Consider the following 15,310-nt stretch of genomic DNA (forward strand, 5'->3'; position numbering starts at 1 on the left):
TCCTACAAAAGAAGCAATGATGAAAGCCTTGCAGGGTTAATTTGCACGGATGGTTTCGCTGCTGTCACATTTTATATAGCACTTGAGAAGACTGTCACTGTGACTGTAAAACATCACTGTAGGTCCGTATTTCCCCTGTGAACTCTCATTTCTCTGTTCATCAGTGCTTACGGTGTGTTTCATCTACATAGAATGAAAAGCTAATGATCCAATGATGTATTATTGAAGGCAGCCTCTTCATCTGATTGGATTAGGTTTAGCTGTGGGAAGTTAACCTGTATGGATCCTCGGTATTGACCCTACAGTCACCTGATTCACATCTCACTTTCTCGCCCCCACTCTCTGACCCGCTTAGTAACATCAGCGATTTTGATGTTTAGGACATCTGGAATCAGGTCAGGAAGCTGCTCAATATGCTCAATTTGTGTATGTAGTCAGTGTTTGTTTGTTTTCTGGGTAAAAATGTGCAGATATTGTCCTACTTCTAGCAGAACTTGGCAAAAAAAGTTGAGCCCTACCTGGTTTCTACTGTCTTGCCTCCTTTTCAGTCTGATTCTAAGTATAGGTCACGTTACTCATACAGTGGTGATTGGAAATTTCATCTTTTTAAGTACTGTTTCCGAAAGTGTTGTCATTGTGTTCAAAATGAAAAACCCCACAATGGAACACAATGAACAATATAAGGCTCTTTAGAGACAACACTACACAAAGGCAGTCACCAATCTTTACACAAACAAAAAGCGTTGCAGCATTATGGAGGTGGTCAAACACACTCTGAGTCAGAAATGAGAGTGCATTCAGAGGCCGGGCCAGCCAGACTACAATTGTAAAGGCAGTCTGGAGTTTGGCTGAGGAAACAAAGCACGGCCCCAGAACGCTACGGCGTCGGCACCTCTGATAATTTACATAAAGCGTCACAGTAGATAAGGTCCCAAAGCATTCCTGTGACCACACATAGAGGAGAATGCTAGAGATGTAGGCGAGAAAAGGGCTTCCTTTAATCATTTCTTCTGTTTGTGTTCAACATCTAACCCCTCCCTTAAAGTTCATACTTTCTATAGCTTCCAACACGTGCTTCCTCATGTCAGTGAAACTCTGTGTGGTTTGTTAGTTCAGTGCAACCTGTTCTCCCACGATGAAGTTGTGGTTACAGCGGGTGTGAAACGTGTACATATATACGTGTCGCAGCACACACAGAGAGATGTACATTCCTTCGTCTCACCCGTCATCTCCTCTCGCCTCGCTTTCTCTTCAAATAGATGGGCCTGTCAGCGCCGTACTTTCACTGACATTCTTCAGAAAGATACGCTGACCAGAAAGTTTGTTTGGCTCAATCTGAACAGAATGTACTTTAACTCAGAGAGGAACCAATGGAAGATTAGAATAGTTGAAGTATATTAAAAGCACACATTGCTAGTTTGTTCCTAATCCCTTCTAATTTATTGCTCTTTGTGTATCCAGTTGTTGCACTCTAGCAATCATTAAACCAAATGATGTATGCTGTGAGTGTTTGACATCACCTGCATGTATAGGAGAAGCTTACAGAAGAGGAGGGAGAGGGGGTGTTGAAAGGAGGAAAAAAAGGAATTTGGCCAAACATACAGCTGTTTTTGTGCTGTTGCCATGAAGGAGAAACGCTTGTGAAAGATGGCCGGTTCGCACTGAACACACACTGTGTGATTATTCATGAGTAACTTTTCAGAGAAGGAGTCAGCCTTTATACCCTTGAGTGTGTTTGTGTGTATTTGTCGTCAGGGCTCTTCCCTTATTGACTCAGGTTTGCTGCAGTCATTTGATTAGTCAGCAGCCGTGGCTCGCCAGGGGGCAGATGCTGCTACCTGCTATTAGCCCAACAGTCAGCACTTAGTGCTCCAATACACCTCAAATACCAGCCTGAGAGTGTAGAGCATATAATCCAGCTATTGACAGAAAGGTTTGATCACAAACAGGCCTTTAAAGCTGATAAAATGCCCATATTTTAGATTTTTCTGACAATTTTTTATCAAGAAATATGGTCAGATTAGAGCCTGGAACTGTATCAGTGTTATCAAGGGACACTAAAACTCATTACTACTAGTAGTCCAGTAGTCTTATAGACTTTTAAAGGATAATTTGAGTTTATTACTTACCATTCTTATTCATAATAATTGCACTCAGTGGCTGAGATCTGGGAACACGGTGACATTGCTAAAAGGAAGTGAAACAAGGTAATAAAGATGTTCACACAGACTGTAAACAAACCTTCAGTTAAGCCAAATGTATATGGAAGAGAAAACAAAGACCAAAGGCAAACAGTTCATTGTGAACACCTGTCACAGTTTATAGACTGACATCCATTGAGACTGTTTAACTTAATTTTATGGTAATGGTTACATTTTGCTTTTACGTTTTACCTCCAAATAAAGTGATTTAGGTATTTTAGCTTATTTACAACCTCATTTCTTCCCTGAATGGACTTTGTTGTAGCAATGCCGCTTTGAGCTCAGATCTCAGTAACTGCTTTTTAAACCCATAGATAAACTTTTAAGTCATTTATCTACCATCATGTTAACTCAAACCAGACTTTGCTGCAGCCTTTTTGAGCTCCAGTCATCCCCGCATCTCTCAGTAAATATATGATCCAACATAAAAACACCACTGCAGGCCTCAGATCTTCATTAAACCTCATGACCTTTCACCTACGCATGCTCACAAGCCACACACACTCGCTTTCTACACCACGATGCATTTAATATGACATCATAGCTTCCTGTTGTTGTTCTAAAATCTCCCTGAAATGTACAAACCAGCGTCAGTACTCCCTCCTTTTCTCCCTCCTCCTCCTCCTCTCCCTCGCCTTTACCTTAAGCTGGCTCAACACAGATCTAAATCACCTCCTTTATGAACATAGCGGGAAAGCAGATTTTCAGCTCAGTTGTTTATTAGACTTTAGCTGCTGTTGACCGTGTGCCCCATAAAACCGAAGGGAAGAAAAACACTCTGATGACTAAGTGCCTTACACCTCCCTCCTCCAGACATTGAACATGTGGTATCTGCTGAGTCAGTCTCTTGTCTATTGTTTTCCCGGCAAAAAAACAACAAGTCAAGGTGAAGATGTTGTTTTCCTCAGTCGGCCTTCCTCCGCATCACGCCTGTTTGTATCAACTGAGATTGACTAGAGGCGGCAGTCTAATAGAGAAGACAGACAAAAATAGACTCCACATGCAGTGCGATGGACTGTGTTTACCAGCTAGGGATTCAGCAGGAGGCGGACTGAACCGGAGTCCGTCTGTGCGAAAGTGTTACAGAGAGTTCCCCCTCCTACCCTGCAGGGGTTCAGTTTGTGGCTATTTCTGGCACCTGTTTACCCCTGTATTGTGTTGTTTTCCCCTGCGGTCGGTTTACTTGACCTTTAATGAGTCTCCTGGCCTTTTTTCTCTATCAGCATCTCAGTTCTCGCTGAGGGAAGGCAGACGCAGTAACTCTGACCTCAAAGTGCAACATTAGAAATGCCCAGAAGGTGTTTATTTTAGATACGAGCAAAACCTCAAGAAGGAATGAAGTCAGCAGTTTCTTTCCTCTCTGGTGTTGTCTCGTGTTTGTAATTTCTTGTATACAGAGAATTAAGATGCTTGTTTTTTTTATAGCACAATAGACCTCCTAGTTTGATTTAAAGATACAGTATACAAGATTTCTCATGAAATTAGCCCAGATTCGCTCTGTTTATCAGAGTGTTTTTTGTTTTTTGCTTCTTTTGCTAAAAGTAAGGCCGTTTCTCTGTGCTCACTTTAAATCTCAGTTTAACATGAAAGAGCACAAGAAATTTTATGAAATTGAATTGAACTTTTTCATGGATACAAATTATCATTTAAAGAATTTTATATTACATTATTATCAGAATGTGTAAGCAGCGTTCATTTTTCAGTCTGAGCTGAAATGTATTTACTTTTGGATAGTTTACTGCATAACAGTGCATCATATTTTGCACATATGTCATATATTTGCTATGTAAACAAATCTACAGCTGCACTAGCCGCTCTGTGAGGTTGTACTTTGGCACTTAGCCATTAACAAAAAGTAGAGCTGCTGGGAATGGCACTAGATGCTCGTATCTGGTCGTAAACCAAAGTATGGCGTTCAATGGAAAAGTACCGTAAAAAACGGTTAAATGTGATTTACTTTTCATTGAAAAGTGGGGTGTGTCGTATAAAATACAGAGAGAGGTTGGATCTGGATATCCATATATAACTATAAAGAGTGTCCACACTTATGAACATCCTACAATCCATCTAATTGTTGCTGAGACGTTTTACTTAAACCCCAAAATATTAACCTGCTTGTGGTCTAGAGGTAAAGAAGAAGAAAGATCCCCAAAGTCAGCAGGATTTATCTTCACAGAAGTTCATGACAGTCCATCATCGTTGAGATATTTCAGTCTGGACCAAAGTGATGACTGACAGACTGACACTGCCATCCCTAGAGCTATGTACAGCTGTCAAATACTGCAAGCATTAACTTACATAAAATGGAGTGTAGTGAAGTAGAAGAACCTCATACTTGCACTTAGGTAAATGCATAGTTACTATCAGCCTTTGGCAATAAAACCTCACAGTCTGGACATGTTGGTTAACTTACAGATAATTACGCAATGTACAGAATAACTACATATATGTTTAATTAAAAAATGTCATTTGGAACCACCAGCAGGATAAAATCAAGTTAACAAACAGTGTTTCCTCATCTTTCCCTCTCTACTCTTTCATTTTTCTCACCATCCAGTAAACAACTCCAACCTCAATGCCACCAACACGACCTCTGCGCCGGCTGAGGAGTACTTGGAAATGAAAGGCTGGCCCATCTGCAAAGACCAGGACGAGATGCTGAACCTGGCCTTCACCGTAGGCTCCTTCCTGCTGTCCGCCATCACCCTGCCCATGGGCATCGTCATGGACAAATATGGGCCGCGGAAGCTGAGACTTCTTGGCAGGTGAGGCGGGAGATAAAGCTCTTAATCCATTTTCCACTTGCTATGACACTGAGCCGTTATGGACTGTTCGGTTTGTTTATTGCCGATGCTTTGTGTTCCCAGCGCCTGCTTCGCCTGCTCCTGCCTCCTCATCGCCTACGGAGCCAGCGATCCCAACAGTACGTACACTAATACATCACTTTAACGGCATCATACTTTCAGTCAGGGACCCTACTGCCTCACACACACTCATCTCAATCATGTCGCCTTTGTAGGTGAGCAATAACGTAGATTTACACGCAGGCACACACGGTGTATCGATGCTGTGGTGACACTTCAATCAGTCAGATGGGATGTGTGGGAGTTGCATTGTGTCAGCAGGGTTACCAGCTCAGCCTGTGTCACTAATCCGGTCTTCTCCCGCAGGTCTGTCCATCCTGATCTTCTTTGCGTTGGCGCTGAATGGGTTCGGAGGCATGTGCATGACCTTCACCTCTCTGACGGTGAGTAGCAGAGCTTTACTATGATTCTGACACTGTGATGTGTGTGATGGCGACATTTTTGGATCGAAGGTGCTTATGACAAGAGATGAAACAATTAGTTGATTTATAAGTTAGTCGAACAACATAAACCATGTTGTCTGTGGCTCAGGAGGTAGAGCGGGTCGTCTACTAATCAGAAGATTGGTGGTTCGATTCCAGGCTCCTCCTGTCCGCATGTCAATGTGTCCTTGGGCAAGATACTTAACCCCAAATTGCTACAGATTTTGCAAGCAAAGATACCAAAAACGTGCTAGTATCACATTCTTTTCTTCTCATTTATGAGGATTTGAATCTCTTCTTTTTCCTTAGTTAATTAAATATATTAAGGGTTTTGGATTGCTGGATGACAGACCATGAATAGACAATGAAAGCACAAATGAATTTGACGGTACCACTTTCTCGGTGTGACTATGCAGCGGACAAGTTAAAAAGCAAACGCTGGATGAGTGGAAGAATCAATGCCAATATGAGCGAACCCATTATCGTTTAATACCTCGATATGAGCTGAGAGATTCTTCGGAAGACGAATTGTAATTGGAAGAGGAGAGAGGAGAAAGAGAGCCAGCACAACGCTGTGAAGTGATAGCGTCAGAGAAGGAAGAGAAGAAGAAACACATGGGTCAGTGAGCAGAGATGGCGAATGGCAGATAGACAGATGCATTAGAGAGAGAGAGGGGAAACGTTTTAAAAAGATGGAGGGAGGAGGAGACGGCCTGGGCAGCAGTTGGAGGGATGAGCAGTGATGTGCAGACAGGAGGAAGTGGATGGATGGAGGTACACAAGAAAAGCCACTGGTCAGGATGATCTCATCAGTCAGAGAAAGTGCTGCATCACAGGAGAGGACACGTGAGAGAGAGAGATAGAGAGAGAGAGAGAGAGAGAGAGAGAGAGAGAGAGAGAGGGGTAAAAAAGAGAACCAGACTGCATTAGTAATCTGTTATTCACTCCTGCTCTGCTGCTCTGGCTGGGAGCCAAAAAAAGACCTCTCCTCATTCATTTTTCATCCACACAAGGACACATGCATCCCCAGTGTGTGCTGTTCACAGCGTCCACAGATGTGCTGTTGTTGTAACGGCACAACAGGCCGCGCGTTAGAGGTGAAAATACTTGAGATAATGAGACAAATTAGGGGTTCTGGCTGCAACATACTGTATCTTTCACACATTAAATGCGAATATAGCGGTTATTTCTGTGCAGCAGTGTTGCCCCGAGGCATCGACACTCTGTCACCTTATCACAAAACACAGTGAGAGCAGAGGCAGGCTGCCATGGGAGGAGACAAACAGGAAGCAGCAACAGGGGAACTGAGTTTGCCTGTCTCCCCACCCATGCTTCACTGTTTCCTACTCGGGCCGCCTACTGGGACCCTGACACACACACACACATGCATACACACAGAAGTTGCTCAGCTGGTTTCAACCCCCTCTCCTCGCCCCCCCCGCTCCCCCCACACCCCTCCAACCTCCCAGTCTTTAGTCCCAGCCTTGTTGTTTTTGTCTTCTCCAGTTTCAGCTGCTCTCCCTCAGCAAGGCTGGACCTGTACTCAACTGTCAAAGCTGTCAGGCCTGCAAGCAAAAACCCTATACGCTACTGTACATCAGCTATGTGTGTGTGTGTGTGTGTGTGTGTGTGTGTGTGTGTGTGTGTGTGTGTGTGTGTGTGTGTGTGTGTGTGTGTGTTGTTTTAGCTGTGAGCTACAGCGAGCTGAAAGAGTTACAGCTCCCTGCAGGCCTTGACAAATGTTTACGCGGCTGTCTTTGCTTTGTGTGCTGCCTTCCTTGCCCCTTCCTCAAACTCAGGATCAAGGCTTGTTACTGAGGAAAACGTCTATTTTAAGAAACCTTTTACCTTTTATATACAGGGCGGGGAGGGCATCTCAGGCATCACGGGTCATTTAAATTTCTTCAGGTCAGAGAGACCTGTGTGTGTGTGTGTGTGTGTTTTTTCCGCTGATTTTTGGGAGCAGAACAAGAGATTTCTTTCATTCTCTTCAGCCACCGTTCTGTCTTCATTCCTGTTTTCCCACTTCTCAGGAGCTCCGAGTGGCCACTTTGGCTCCTTCCCACCCTTCTCTGTTATTTCTTCTCTTTATCTATCTTTGCTTCACTTCCTCATTCTCTCCTGTGGATGCACACTCAGCAGCACTCAATGTGCCTCCAATGGAAAAACAGGGAGTGAAGCTGAGGAGGCGAGAAACTCCCCCAGCTGCCTTTCATTCTTCCTGATTCTACGCATGTAAACAGCTTCATGTTACAGAAAATTTCTTCGAATTCTTTTCTAGGAAGTTTTCCTGTTCCCACACACACACACACACACATATGTACATACATCCACACCCAGAGCACACATGAAACTCCTCCTCTTGTTCTCCGCCTCGCTCGTGGCACGTGTTGGAGCCCCCCGTGTTTCCTGGGTTTGGTCTCCTGTTCTAAAGCTTAGTTTGCTGCCCAAATCTACTTTCTGGCTTTTTAATGAGTATATCTTCTCTTCATAATGCCCCCTTTTTTAAATCTGTGTCACTAGTCCACCAGATAACATACTTAAGGGCCTCATCTACCTGACCTTCTTGTGTGAAACAGTCAACAAACTGGCCACAGATGTGTTTTTTAGCTGAGAAATCAAAAGAGCGGAGAACATTTTCACCTTAATGAATGAACTTTTAGGTGGGGCCGAAGGCATGACTGCATGTTAGGTGGAAAATTCACCAAGCTCTCACACACACACACACACACACAGCACTTCATTCTTCTCAGTGGAAGGGTGAAGGGAGTGAAAAAGTGGTGAGATCAGGCTGCAGATTATTTTTTACCATGCTGGTGTGAGATGAAGGAAGTACAGTGTATGCTCTGTTTTACTGCACGTGACCACATAAAATGAAGGGAAGGGAGATGTGAAGGGGGGGGGCAAAACGATGAACTGATGCCAAAAGGTCAAGAGTCACTCTGTAATTTGAGATCCAAGCTGGCCATACGCTGATATCAGCCTGTTGTGGATGTGGCTTTGTGTAGTGGTGTGAATCCGGTTGCTGGATCTGTTGGGTGCAGCTGGAATGACTGTAAATCCCTTCCAGACACAGAGGGGTCTTAACACATGTTCAGAAACGTCACCGCCCTTCCAAGAATATATTTCTGCTGGAAACTTCCAAAAGTCAACAGATTTCAGGCCAAAATACATCAAATTAAGCCCCTAAATATATTGGACTCTAAAGGGAGGGACCAAAAGCTGACGTTAGGACGATGGAGGTATGCAGTCTGGTGTTCGTCAGCTGGTGTTTGCTCATCTTACGGCCCAGTTGGCAGTTCTTAATGACGGATGGGGTCCTATCCTGTGCGTCAGGACAGGACAGGACAGGACCGGTCAGAGCTGGTTCTCAATGGTCCAGTTTCCACTCACTGAAGCAAACCCTCTTCCTTCTTTCATTTCTCTGTCCAGTTTCCTCTTTTTCGCCCTCTGACTGCATTTAAGGATCAGCATGTTTTTGTCACTCCCCGGTTCTCTCTGTTGCCACACACTCTGCGTTTCCATTTCCATTTTCACCACTCAGCACACGCTCTCATCCAGCGTGGCTCACGAGATGTGTCAAAAAGCACACGGCAGCCGAAACCGTCTGCAGTCACAAGGGAAACTTTTAACCACACGCTGCTTTTTGGAGAAGTTCAACAGGGATGCTAGACAGCTAGACGTGCAACAAATGTGGAGCTACAGACTCCCCGTTGACCCATTTATTGTACATTCATATTTATTAACTTCAGAACAGGGACCCAATAAAGACATGAGTGATACAAATAGATTTTACAGGCCACTCTTGCCTTAAGCACTGAAATACTGAAATATATTCAATAAACAAAGGTGCTCACAAGGGGTCACAGTACATTGTGTACAGTACACACAGCATTCATCTCATCTACCTGCATTGATAACATTCAGCACTCTCTCCAAACAAGATCTAATCACAACTGAGCAGGTTTGAACAGGGCCAGATTCAAGACATCAGTATTTCTTTAAACTTTACATAGAATAATATTGGAAAAGCTTGAAGTGAGTGTCATATTTACTGTGTAATCCTATAACTGACATTCATAGTGCTGATGTATATTGTGAAAGCAGGCTTGGTACATTCATGCCGACTAGTAAAAGTTGCTGAGTTCAGGTGCGTTGACAGTCCATCACTGTATTGAGTTCTTCGAAAAACTCTAACTAACCCAAAAGCTTTTCTCCCATTGGCCAACCCGAAGACTTTTTTTTTTAAAACAACAAAAAACTGTACATTGCTCCAGTGTAATTTCGCAATGACCCAAATGTCTCAGATGACTCAGAGTCTTTCAAAGAAGAAGAAGCTGATCCTGCTGTGTCATGACTAACTCACCTGAGCTGCCTGGACACAGTTCCAACAAAGCCATGACACACACACCGCAAATACACTTATTGATTAGTTTTTCCATCCTTTAAAGCACCATTTGTGTCTCAGGAGGTGACTTTGAGATTATTTCTTACACAGTTTAATCAGACTAATGCCTTTATCCCCATCCCACCCCACCTGCACCTGTCTGCACCTGCTTCTAACCGAACCCTTGCCGCCGAACCCTGATCTCTTATCTCCAGGTGACTGCTCTGAAGCTAAAATAAACCTTTAGTGATGGCTGTCCAAACACTAAGTCCATCTGCGTGTACCCTGACACTCTCTGCATGGATACACTGTGACCACAGAGCTAACAAAAGATCTATTCAGGGAAGAAGCAACAACAAAGTAGTGGGTGGGCGGTTTGTATCTACCTACAGGACTGCTTGCTTTCCTTCACCAGTCGGGCTCTAAATAAATAGATATTTGATCCTTAATGTAACAGAGATTTAGGAGACTATAGAGTGGAATTTCTCAAACGAACCTGGGGTAAACCTCTGAATAAGAACTGTGTATTTCTGAAACGTGTCAGCAATGATATTTTGATCAAATGTATGATGGTGCGCCACCGTTTCTACCGGAAGACACTTTCTTGGCCTTTTCCAGGAGCTGTGTACATCCTATACTATACTGTTAGCATTTAGCTGATAGCAACGTTGTGTCTCTGCCTCGCGCTTTAGCACTTTTTAACTCACAACAATACATTTGCTTGGTGGCAAACGTATTTTATTGGCGCTTGCAGATCACAGTAGCAGCAGAACATCTATCATATCTGTTATCTGTACAGTTACTGCGCTGTCATTGGTTGTTGTGTGTCTGTTAGTGCCTGAGGCCACAGCTGATTCTTTGTCCTCCACTGTTTAACAGTCACCGCCTCACCTGTCTAAGTGACTGATGTGTTATTAACTCCAGCAACAAAAACACTGTTATCTGACCCTAGTCAAGCCTGTCAGCTGCTCCTCCCATCAACTCACACGGTCGCAGTTTCTCTTGCTGAACCTACAGATCTGTACTTCTTCTTTCAAGATTAGTGCAGCAAACTGGTTTGTGACATGTTTTTTTAGGTAACTGCGGTCTTACCAGCTGACAGAAAGTGACTCAGACCCAGTAACCCAGAGAAACTCCCGTTGTGACGTAAGCGTTTTTCATCAGGCCAATGCTGCGCTCAGCAGTGTCACCGGGACGAGATGTGCTTTCTGCATGCAGCTGCACACATTGCAGACTGCACCGCTTACTCTCTTAAACAGATTCTATTCATAGAAATGATAGCCAGTGGCAACAGTGCTCTTTCCAAATGAACCTGCTCCCAGAGCGAACAAACAAGCTGGAGTGTATTAGTGGGAGAGACACAAATGAGGTGAATGACAGAGAGGTTAGGGACCGACTCCTCCACACTGCGGTGGCCTTATTCCGATGTATATAATCTGAATATCTGGGAAATAGTTCATTTACAGGAAAGAAAACTAAATGAAAATGATTGGGGTTGTGAGGAGGGAAGTATTTCAAATCGCGCCTAGTATATATCAATGTTTAGTCAGCAGTCTTCTTCCCTGTTGGCGCATTGCTGCATGTTTTGGCACAGTACACCTATCTGTAAATCACTGGAATAGCATGAAAACATTGGCAGGACTCACACTGCACGTGCACAAATCGAACGAAACAGGGACCCACTGAACTGCTCCACATCACTACTAGAGGTCAGAAACTCCTTTGATATGTTTGTAGAACTTCTAATATTTGCCACTAATGTACACATTATTAAAAGCCTGTACAGAGACAGAACCTTTGTCTTCTATAGATTTCAAATGAAACACGCCATGATTTAAAGTAGTCTTTTGGATTTAATTATTTATTTATTCATTAACTATATTGCGAGAGAAAATTATAGAGAAATTCAATATTTTTTTTGGACAGGATAAAATTAAAAGACCCTTCACTGCCCTCCCAAAAAGTCAACCAAAAGAGAAAATAAAACACCTTTCCTCTTCTCTGACCCCTTCTTCAATCCAATCATTTTTTAAGTTCCTTATTTTCGTATTTTCCCAAAGTTTGACATTACTAATAGAGCTCTTGCAACACACTGGACATAAAAAATGAGTCATCCTCATAGGCTGGAGGATGAGGAAATGATAGAACGTCAGTGGTAAAAATCTGAACCTGTTGACTCTGCATAGCTATCATGAGTTAGCCTTGATTCATTATGCTGACCGCATCATGTCTGCTGAGCTGAGTTGCTCATTTATGTCTCCCCTTCTCCCCTCCTGTCTTGTCCTGTCGTCCCCGCCAACTGGGCCAAAGGTCACCCATCCTACCCGGGCGTTGTCAGTCTGTCAGTCTCCTCCTGTAAAGTGTCATAACTGGATTCTTCCGGTCGAGTGCCGCTCCAGAGAAACACAAGCGCAGAAACTTGGTCCGCCCATTGTTATTTTGGAAGTCGTAGCAGGGGTGTAGCAATTTTCAATGCTCACCTTTGGTCCAATTAATCCGGGAGAGAGGCGTCTTTGTGGGGTGAGAGGGTTCAAGCAGCTGCCTAACAAGCTGCACCCCTGCTGTGAACACAGCGGCAGGATGGACAAGTGGATGGACACATGAGGACAATGGGAGAGAGAGAGGGGATTTTGACTGCAGCTTTTCTATTTATGAACCATAATAATGCTTCTGAGGAGTTACACCCTCATCTCATTTTTAGCTTCCTGCCTCCACTCATTCACCACTTCATTCACTGCTGTTGACTAGAGTTTTGAAGCTCCTTTAAAGTGAAGCAAACATGACACTGATAAAGATGATAAATGTCTCAGCCGCATTTCGCTCTTGCACTCTCTGTAGCTGTTTTCCACTTCCTGAAGGAGGCTGTTTACAGTCTGAAGCTGTCTAGCGAAGAACATCGTGTGCTGTTGTCTCGAGCGGCGGGTTGAGCATCATTATGCAAGACTCTCTGGCTTTTCTCTCTCTTGCTCTGCTTCTTCGCTTCAAATAATGGAAAGAATAACAGTGCGAGAAACATCCTGCTGCAGAACAGGGTGTACTTTGTGGGGACAGGCCTATCAATAGTCAATAATGTAGAGGCCTGGCAGGACTACGTGTTTGCCTGCATATGTGCAAATTTCACATCTGTTTGTGGATTGTGGAAGGACAATAATAATATGACAGCAGAGGTGAGTGTGCAAGCTAACATGCTGTCCACAGAACAAACATCAAGTAATTGACTAAATCCAATTATAGATATTATTTGGGCAAGCAGCTGCAGGCTTAAACCAGCACTTACACTTCATCCCTTCGATACATGATGAGAAGGTTTAAAGCAGTAGGGATATGTTGGGTATCTTAATGCTGCAGCATAGTGCGCAGTGTGAATCACGTTTGGAAGGTGTTGCATGCAGCTTCAAAGGAAGAAAAAGCCTCAGTCTATCACTAGCGCACAGAGTTGATGCACTACAGAGGGCTTTTAATCCATGTTAGTGTTATGGCTCCAGGGATAGCAGCGTCTTTCTGTCTCTAGTCAAAACTCTTAATATCTCAACAGCTATTAGACAGATTGCCATGAAATTATGTGCAGGAATTCATGGTCATGGTCCTCTGACTTTTCATCTCACGCCACCAGCATTAGTTTGACATTTGTTATTTTGGGTAAAATGTCTTGGATGGCAAACCATGACATTTGGTTCAGCCACTCATAATCCCCTCAGGATGAATTGTAACAACTTTGGTGAACCCCTTAATTTTTAGTGTTGTGACTAGGTCACAATTTGGGTTTGTCCAATAGTTTACGACCAAATACCTGTGAAACTAAGGACATTATTTTAGTAATGAGTGCTTGTACAAACCAGAAAATGTTTGCATAGCTCACATGTTAAACTGAGATATGTTAAACATTAGTAGCTAAACACCAGCATGTTAGCGTTGTCATTGTGACGACATTAGCATTTAGCTCAAAGGGTTGCTGTGCTGAAGTACAGCCTCACAGAGCCGCTAGCTTGTCTGTAGACTCTCATTCTTGTTTTTCTTCCTCCACTGTGACATTTGAGAAGCGCAAGACCAGTCTGTGCTTCTGCATGGTGTGTTAGAAAGGGATAATTGATTTTTTTCTCCTTTTAGGCCCCAAGCTAATAGTTTTCATGGTGGTGTAAATCATATTCAGATGTTATAAGGTGATCAAGATTGAGATTATCCGCTTTGTTCTCAATGAATCTGTTGACATCACATGTCTTTGTGTGTTTTCATGTGATTCGGTGTGTAGTCTGACTCCCCTGGTGTTCTCTCTGCCCTCTTCTCAGCTGCCCAGCATGTTCGGAGACCTGAGGTCGACCTTCATTGCCTTGATGATTGGATCCTACGCCTCCTCTGCTGTCACTTTCCCCGGCATCAAGGTAACATTTAATTTGTGTTGTCAGTTACATCAAAAACCCAAAATATGAATTCTTCTGCTGGTACCCATCAGTGTTATCGATTCTCCATTATGATGTTTTTTTTTGTCCCGTCTACCTGCCCGTAGGTGATTTATGATCTGGGTGCCACCTTCATCAGCATCCTGCTGGTCTGGGCCGGCTGTGCCTGCCTCGTCTTCCTCAACTGCTTCCTCAATTGGCCTCTAGAGCCCTTCCCTGGCCCAGAGGACATGGACTTCACGTAAGACTACCAGACTACACACTCTCTCTGGCACACATACCAAGGCATACATCTCTGTAGCCTCCAGCTATCCTCTCTAAGTAGCCATTGTAATATTGTTAGCTAAACTGAGCTTATACCTGATGTAAATTGATTCCAACTGTGTGTTGTCTGTACGGTCTACATCCGCCAGAGATCACCGCAGTCCTACACACATGTAGAGGATTGAACAGACATGCCTCCTCACACACTCATGCACACTAAATCCCAGTGTAATTCAGCAGAGGCCCCAGAGACAGGAAAGACTATGAAACCAGATGATGAGGCGGCTTTGCTCTCATTCTCCTGGATCCTGGATCATCCCATCTTTTCTTTTTCCCCTCCCGTCTCCAACCATCTAACACTTTTTTCCTTTCCTTCCACCGTTCTCTCAGGGTGAAGATCAAGTTCAGCTGGCTGGGCTTTGACCACAAGATCACAGGGAAGCAGTTTTATCGGCAGGTGACCACCGTGGGACGCCGTCTCAGCGTCGGCAACTCCATAAAGCAGCATAACCAGCAGCCCAAAGATCTTGCTTCGCAGGAGGCCAACAAGCTGTGCCTGTCCACTGTCGACCTGGAGGTGAAGTGCAAGGGCAAGGACGAGAGTAAGTCTAAAATTGGAAATGAAACTTTAATAGTCCTGGGAGGTGCTTTGGGAATCTGTAGTAAGGCAGCAGAAAAAGTGGAAACCAATAACTGAATAAGTGCGGTAGGCATTCTCTCTATACAAACCCACTCATGACATTTGTGGCCTTTGTTGCCATCAAAGACTGGAATC

At 43.8% G+C, this 15,310-nt stretch overlaps 1 protein-coding gene across 1 annotated transcript in view; it reads left to right on the top strand.

Moving 5' to 3' along the window:
• Positions 1 to 15,310, top strand: part of LOC133980600 (large neutral amino acids transporter small subunit 4-like) — a 29,574-nt gene that overhangs the window by 4,811 nt on the left and 9,453 nt on the right. Inside the window, exons 3-8 of the mRNA XM_062419359.1 lie at positions 4,759 to 4,966; positions 5,069 to 5,124; positions 5,372 to 5,448; positions 14,161 to 14,253; positions 14,379 to 14,512; positions 14,926 to 15,137. Coding sequence (XP_062275343.1) covers positions 4,759 to 4,966; positions 5,069 to 5,124; positions 5,372 to 5,448; positions 14,161 to 14,253; positions 14,379 to 14,512; positions 14,926 to 15,137 — 780 coding nt within the window. The remainder of the gene's footprint in view (positions 1 to 4,758; positions 4,967 to 5,068; positions 5,125 to 5,371; positions 5,449 to 14,160; positions 14,254 to 14,378; positions 14,513 to 14,925; positions 15,138 to 15,310) is intronic.

Source organism: Scomber scombrus, chromosome 5, assembly GCF_963691925.1.
Source record: "Scomber scombrus chromosome 5, fScoSco1.1, whole genome shotgun sequence".
Classification (NCBI taxonomy): Eukaryota; Metazoa; Chordata; class Actinopteri; order Scombriformes; family Scombridae; genus Scomber; species Scomber scombrus.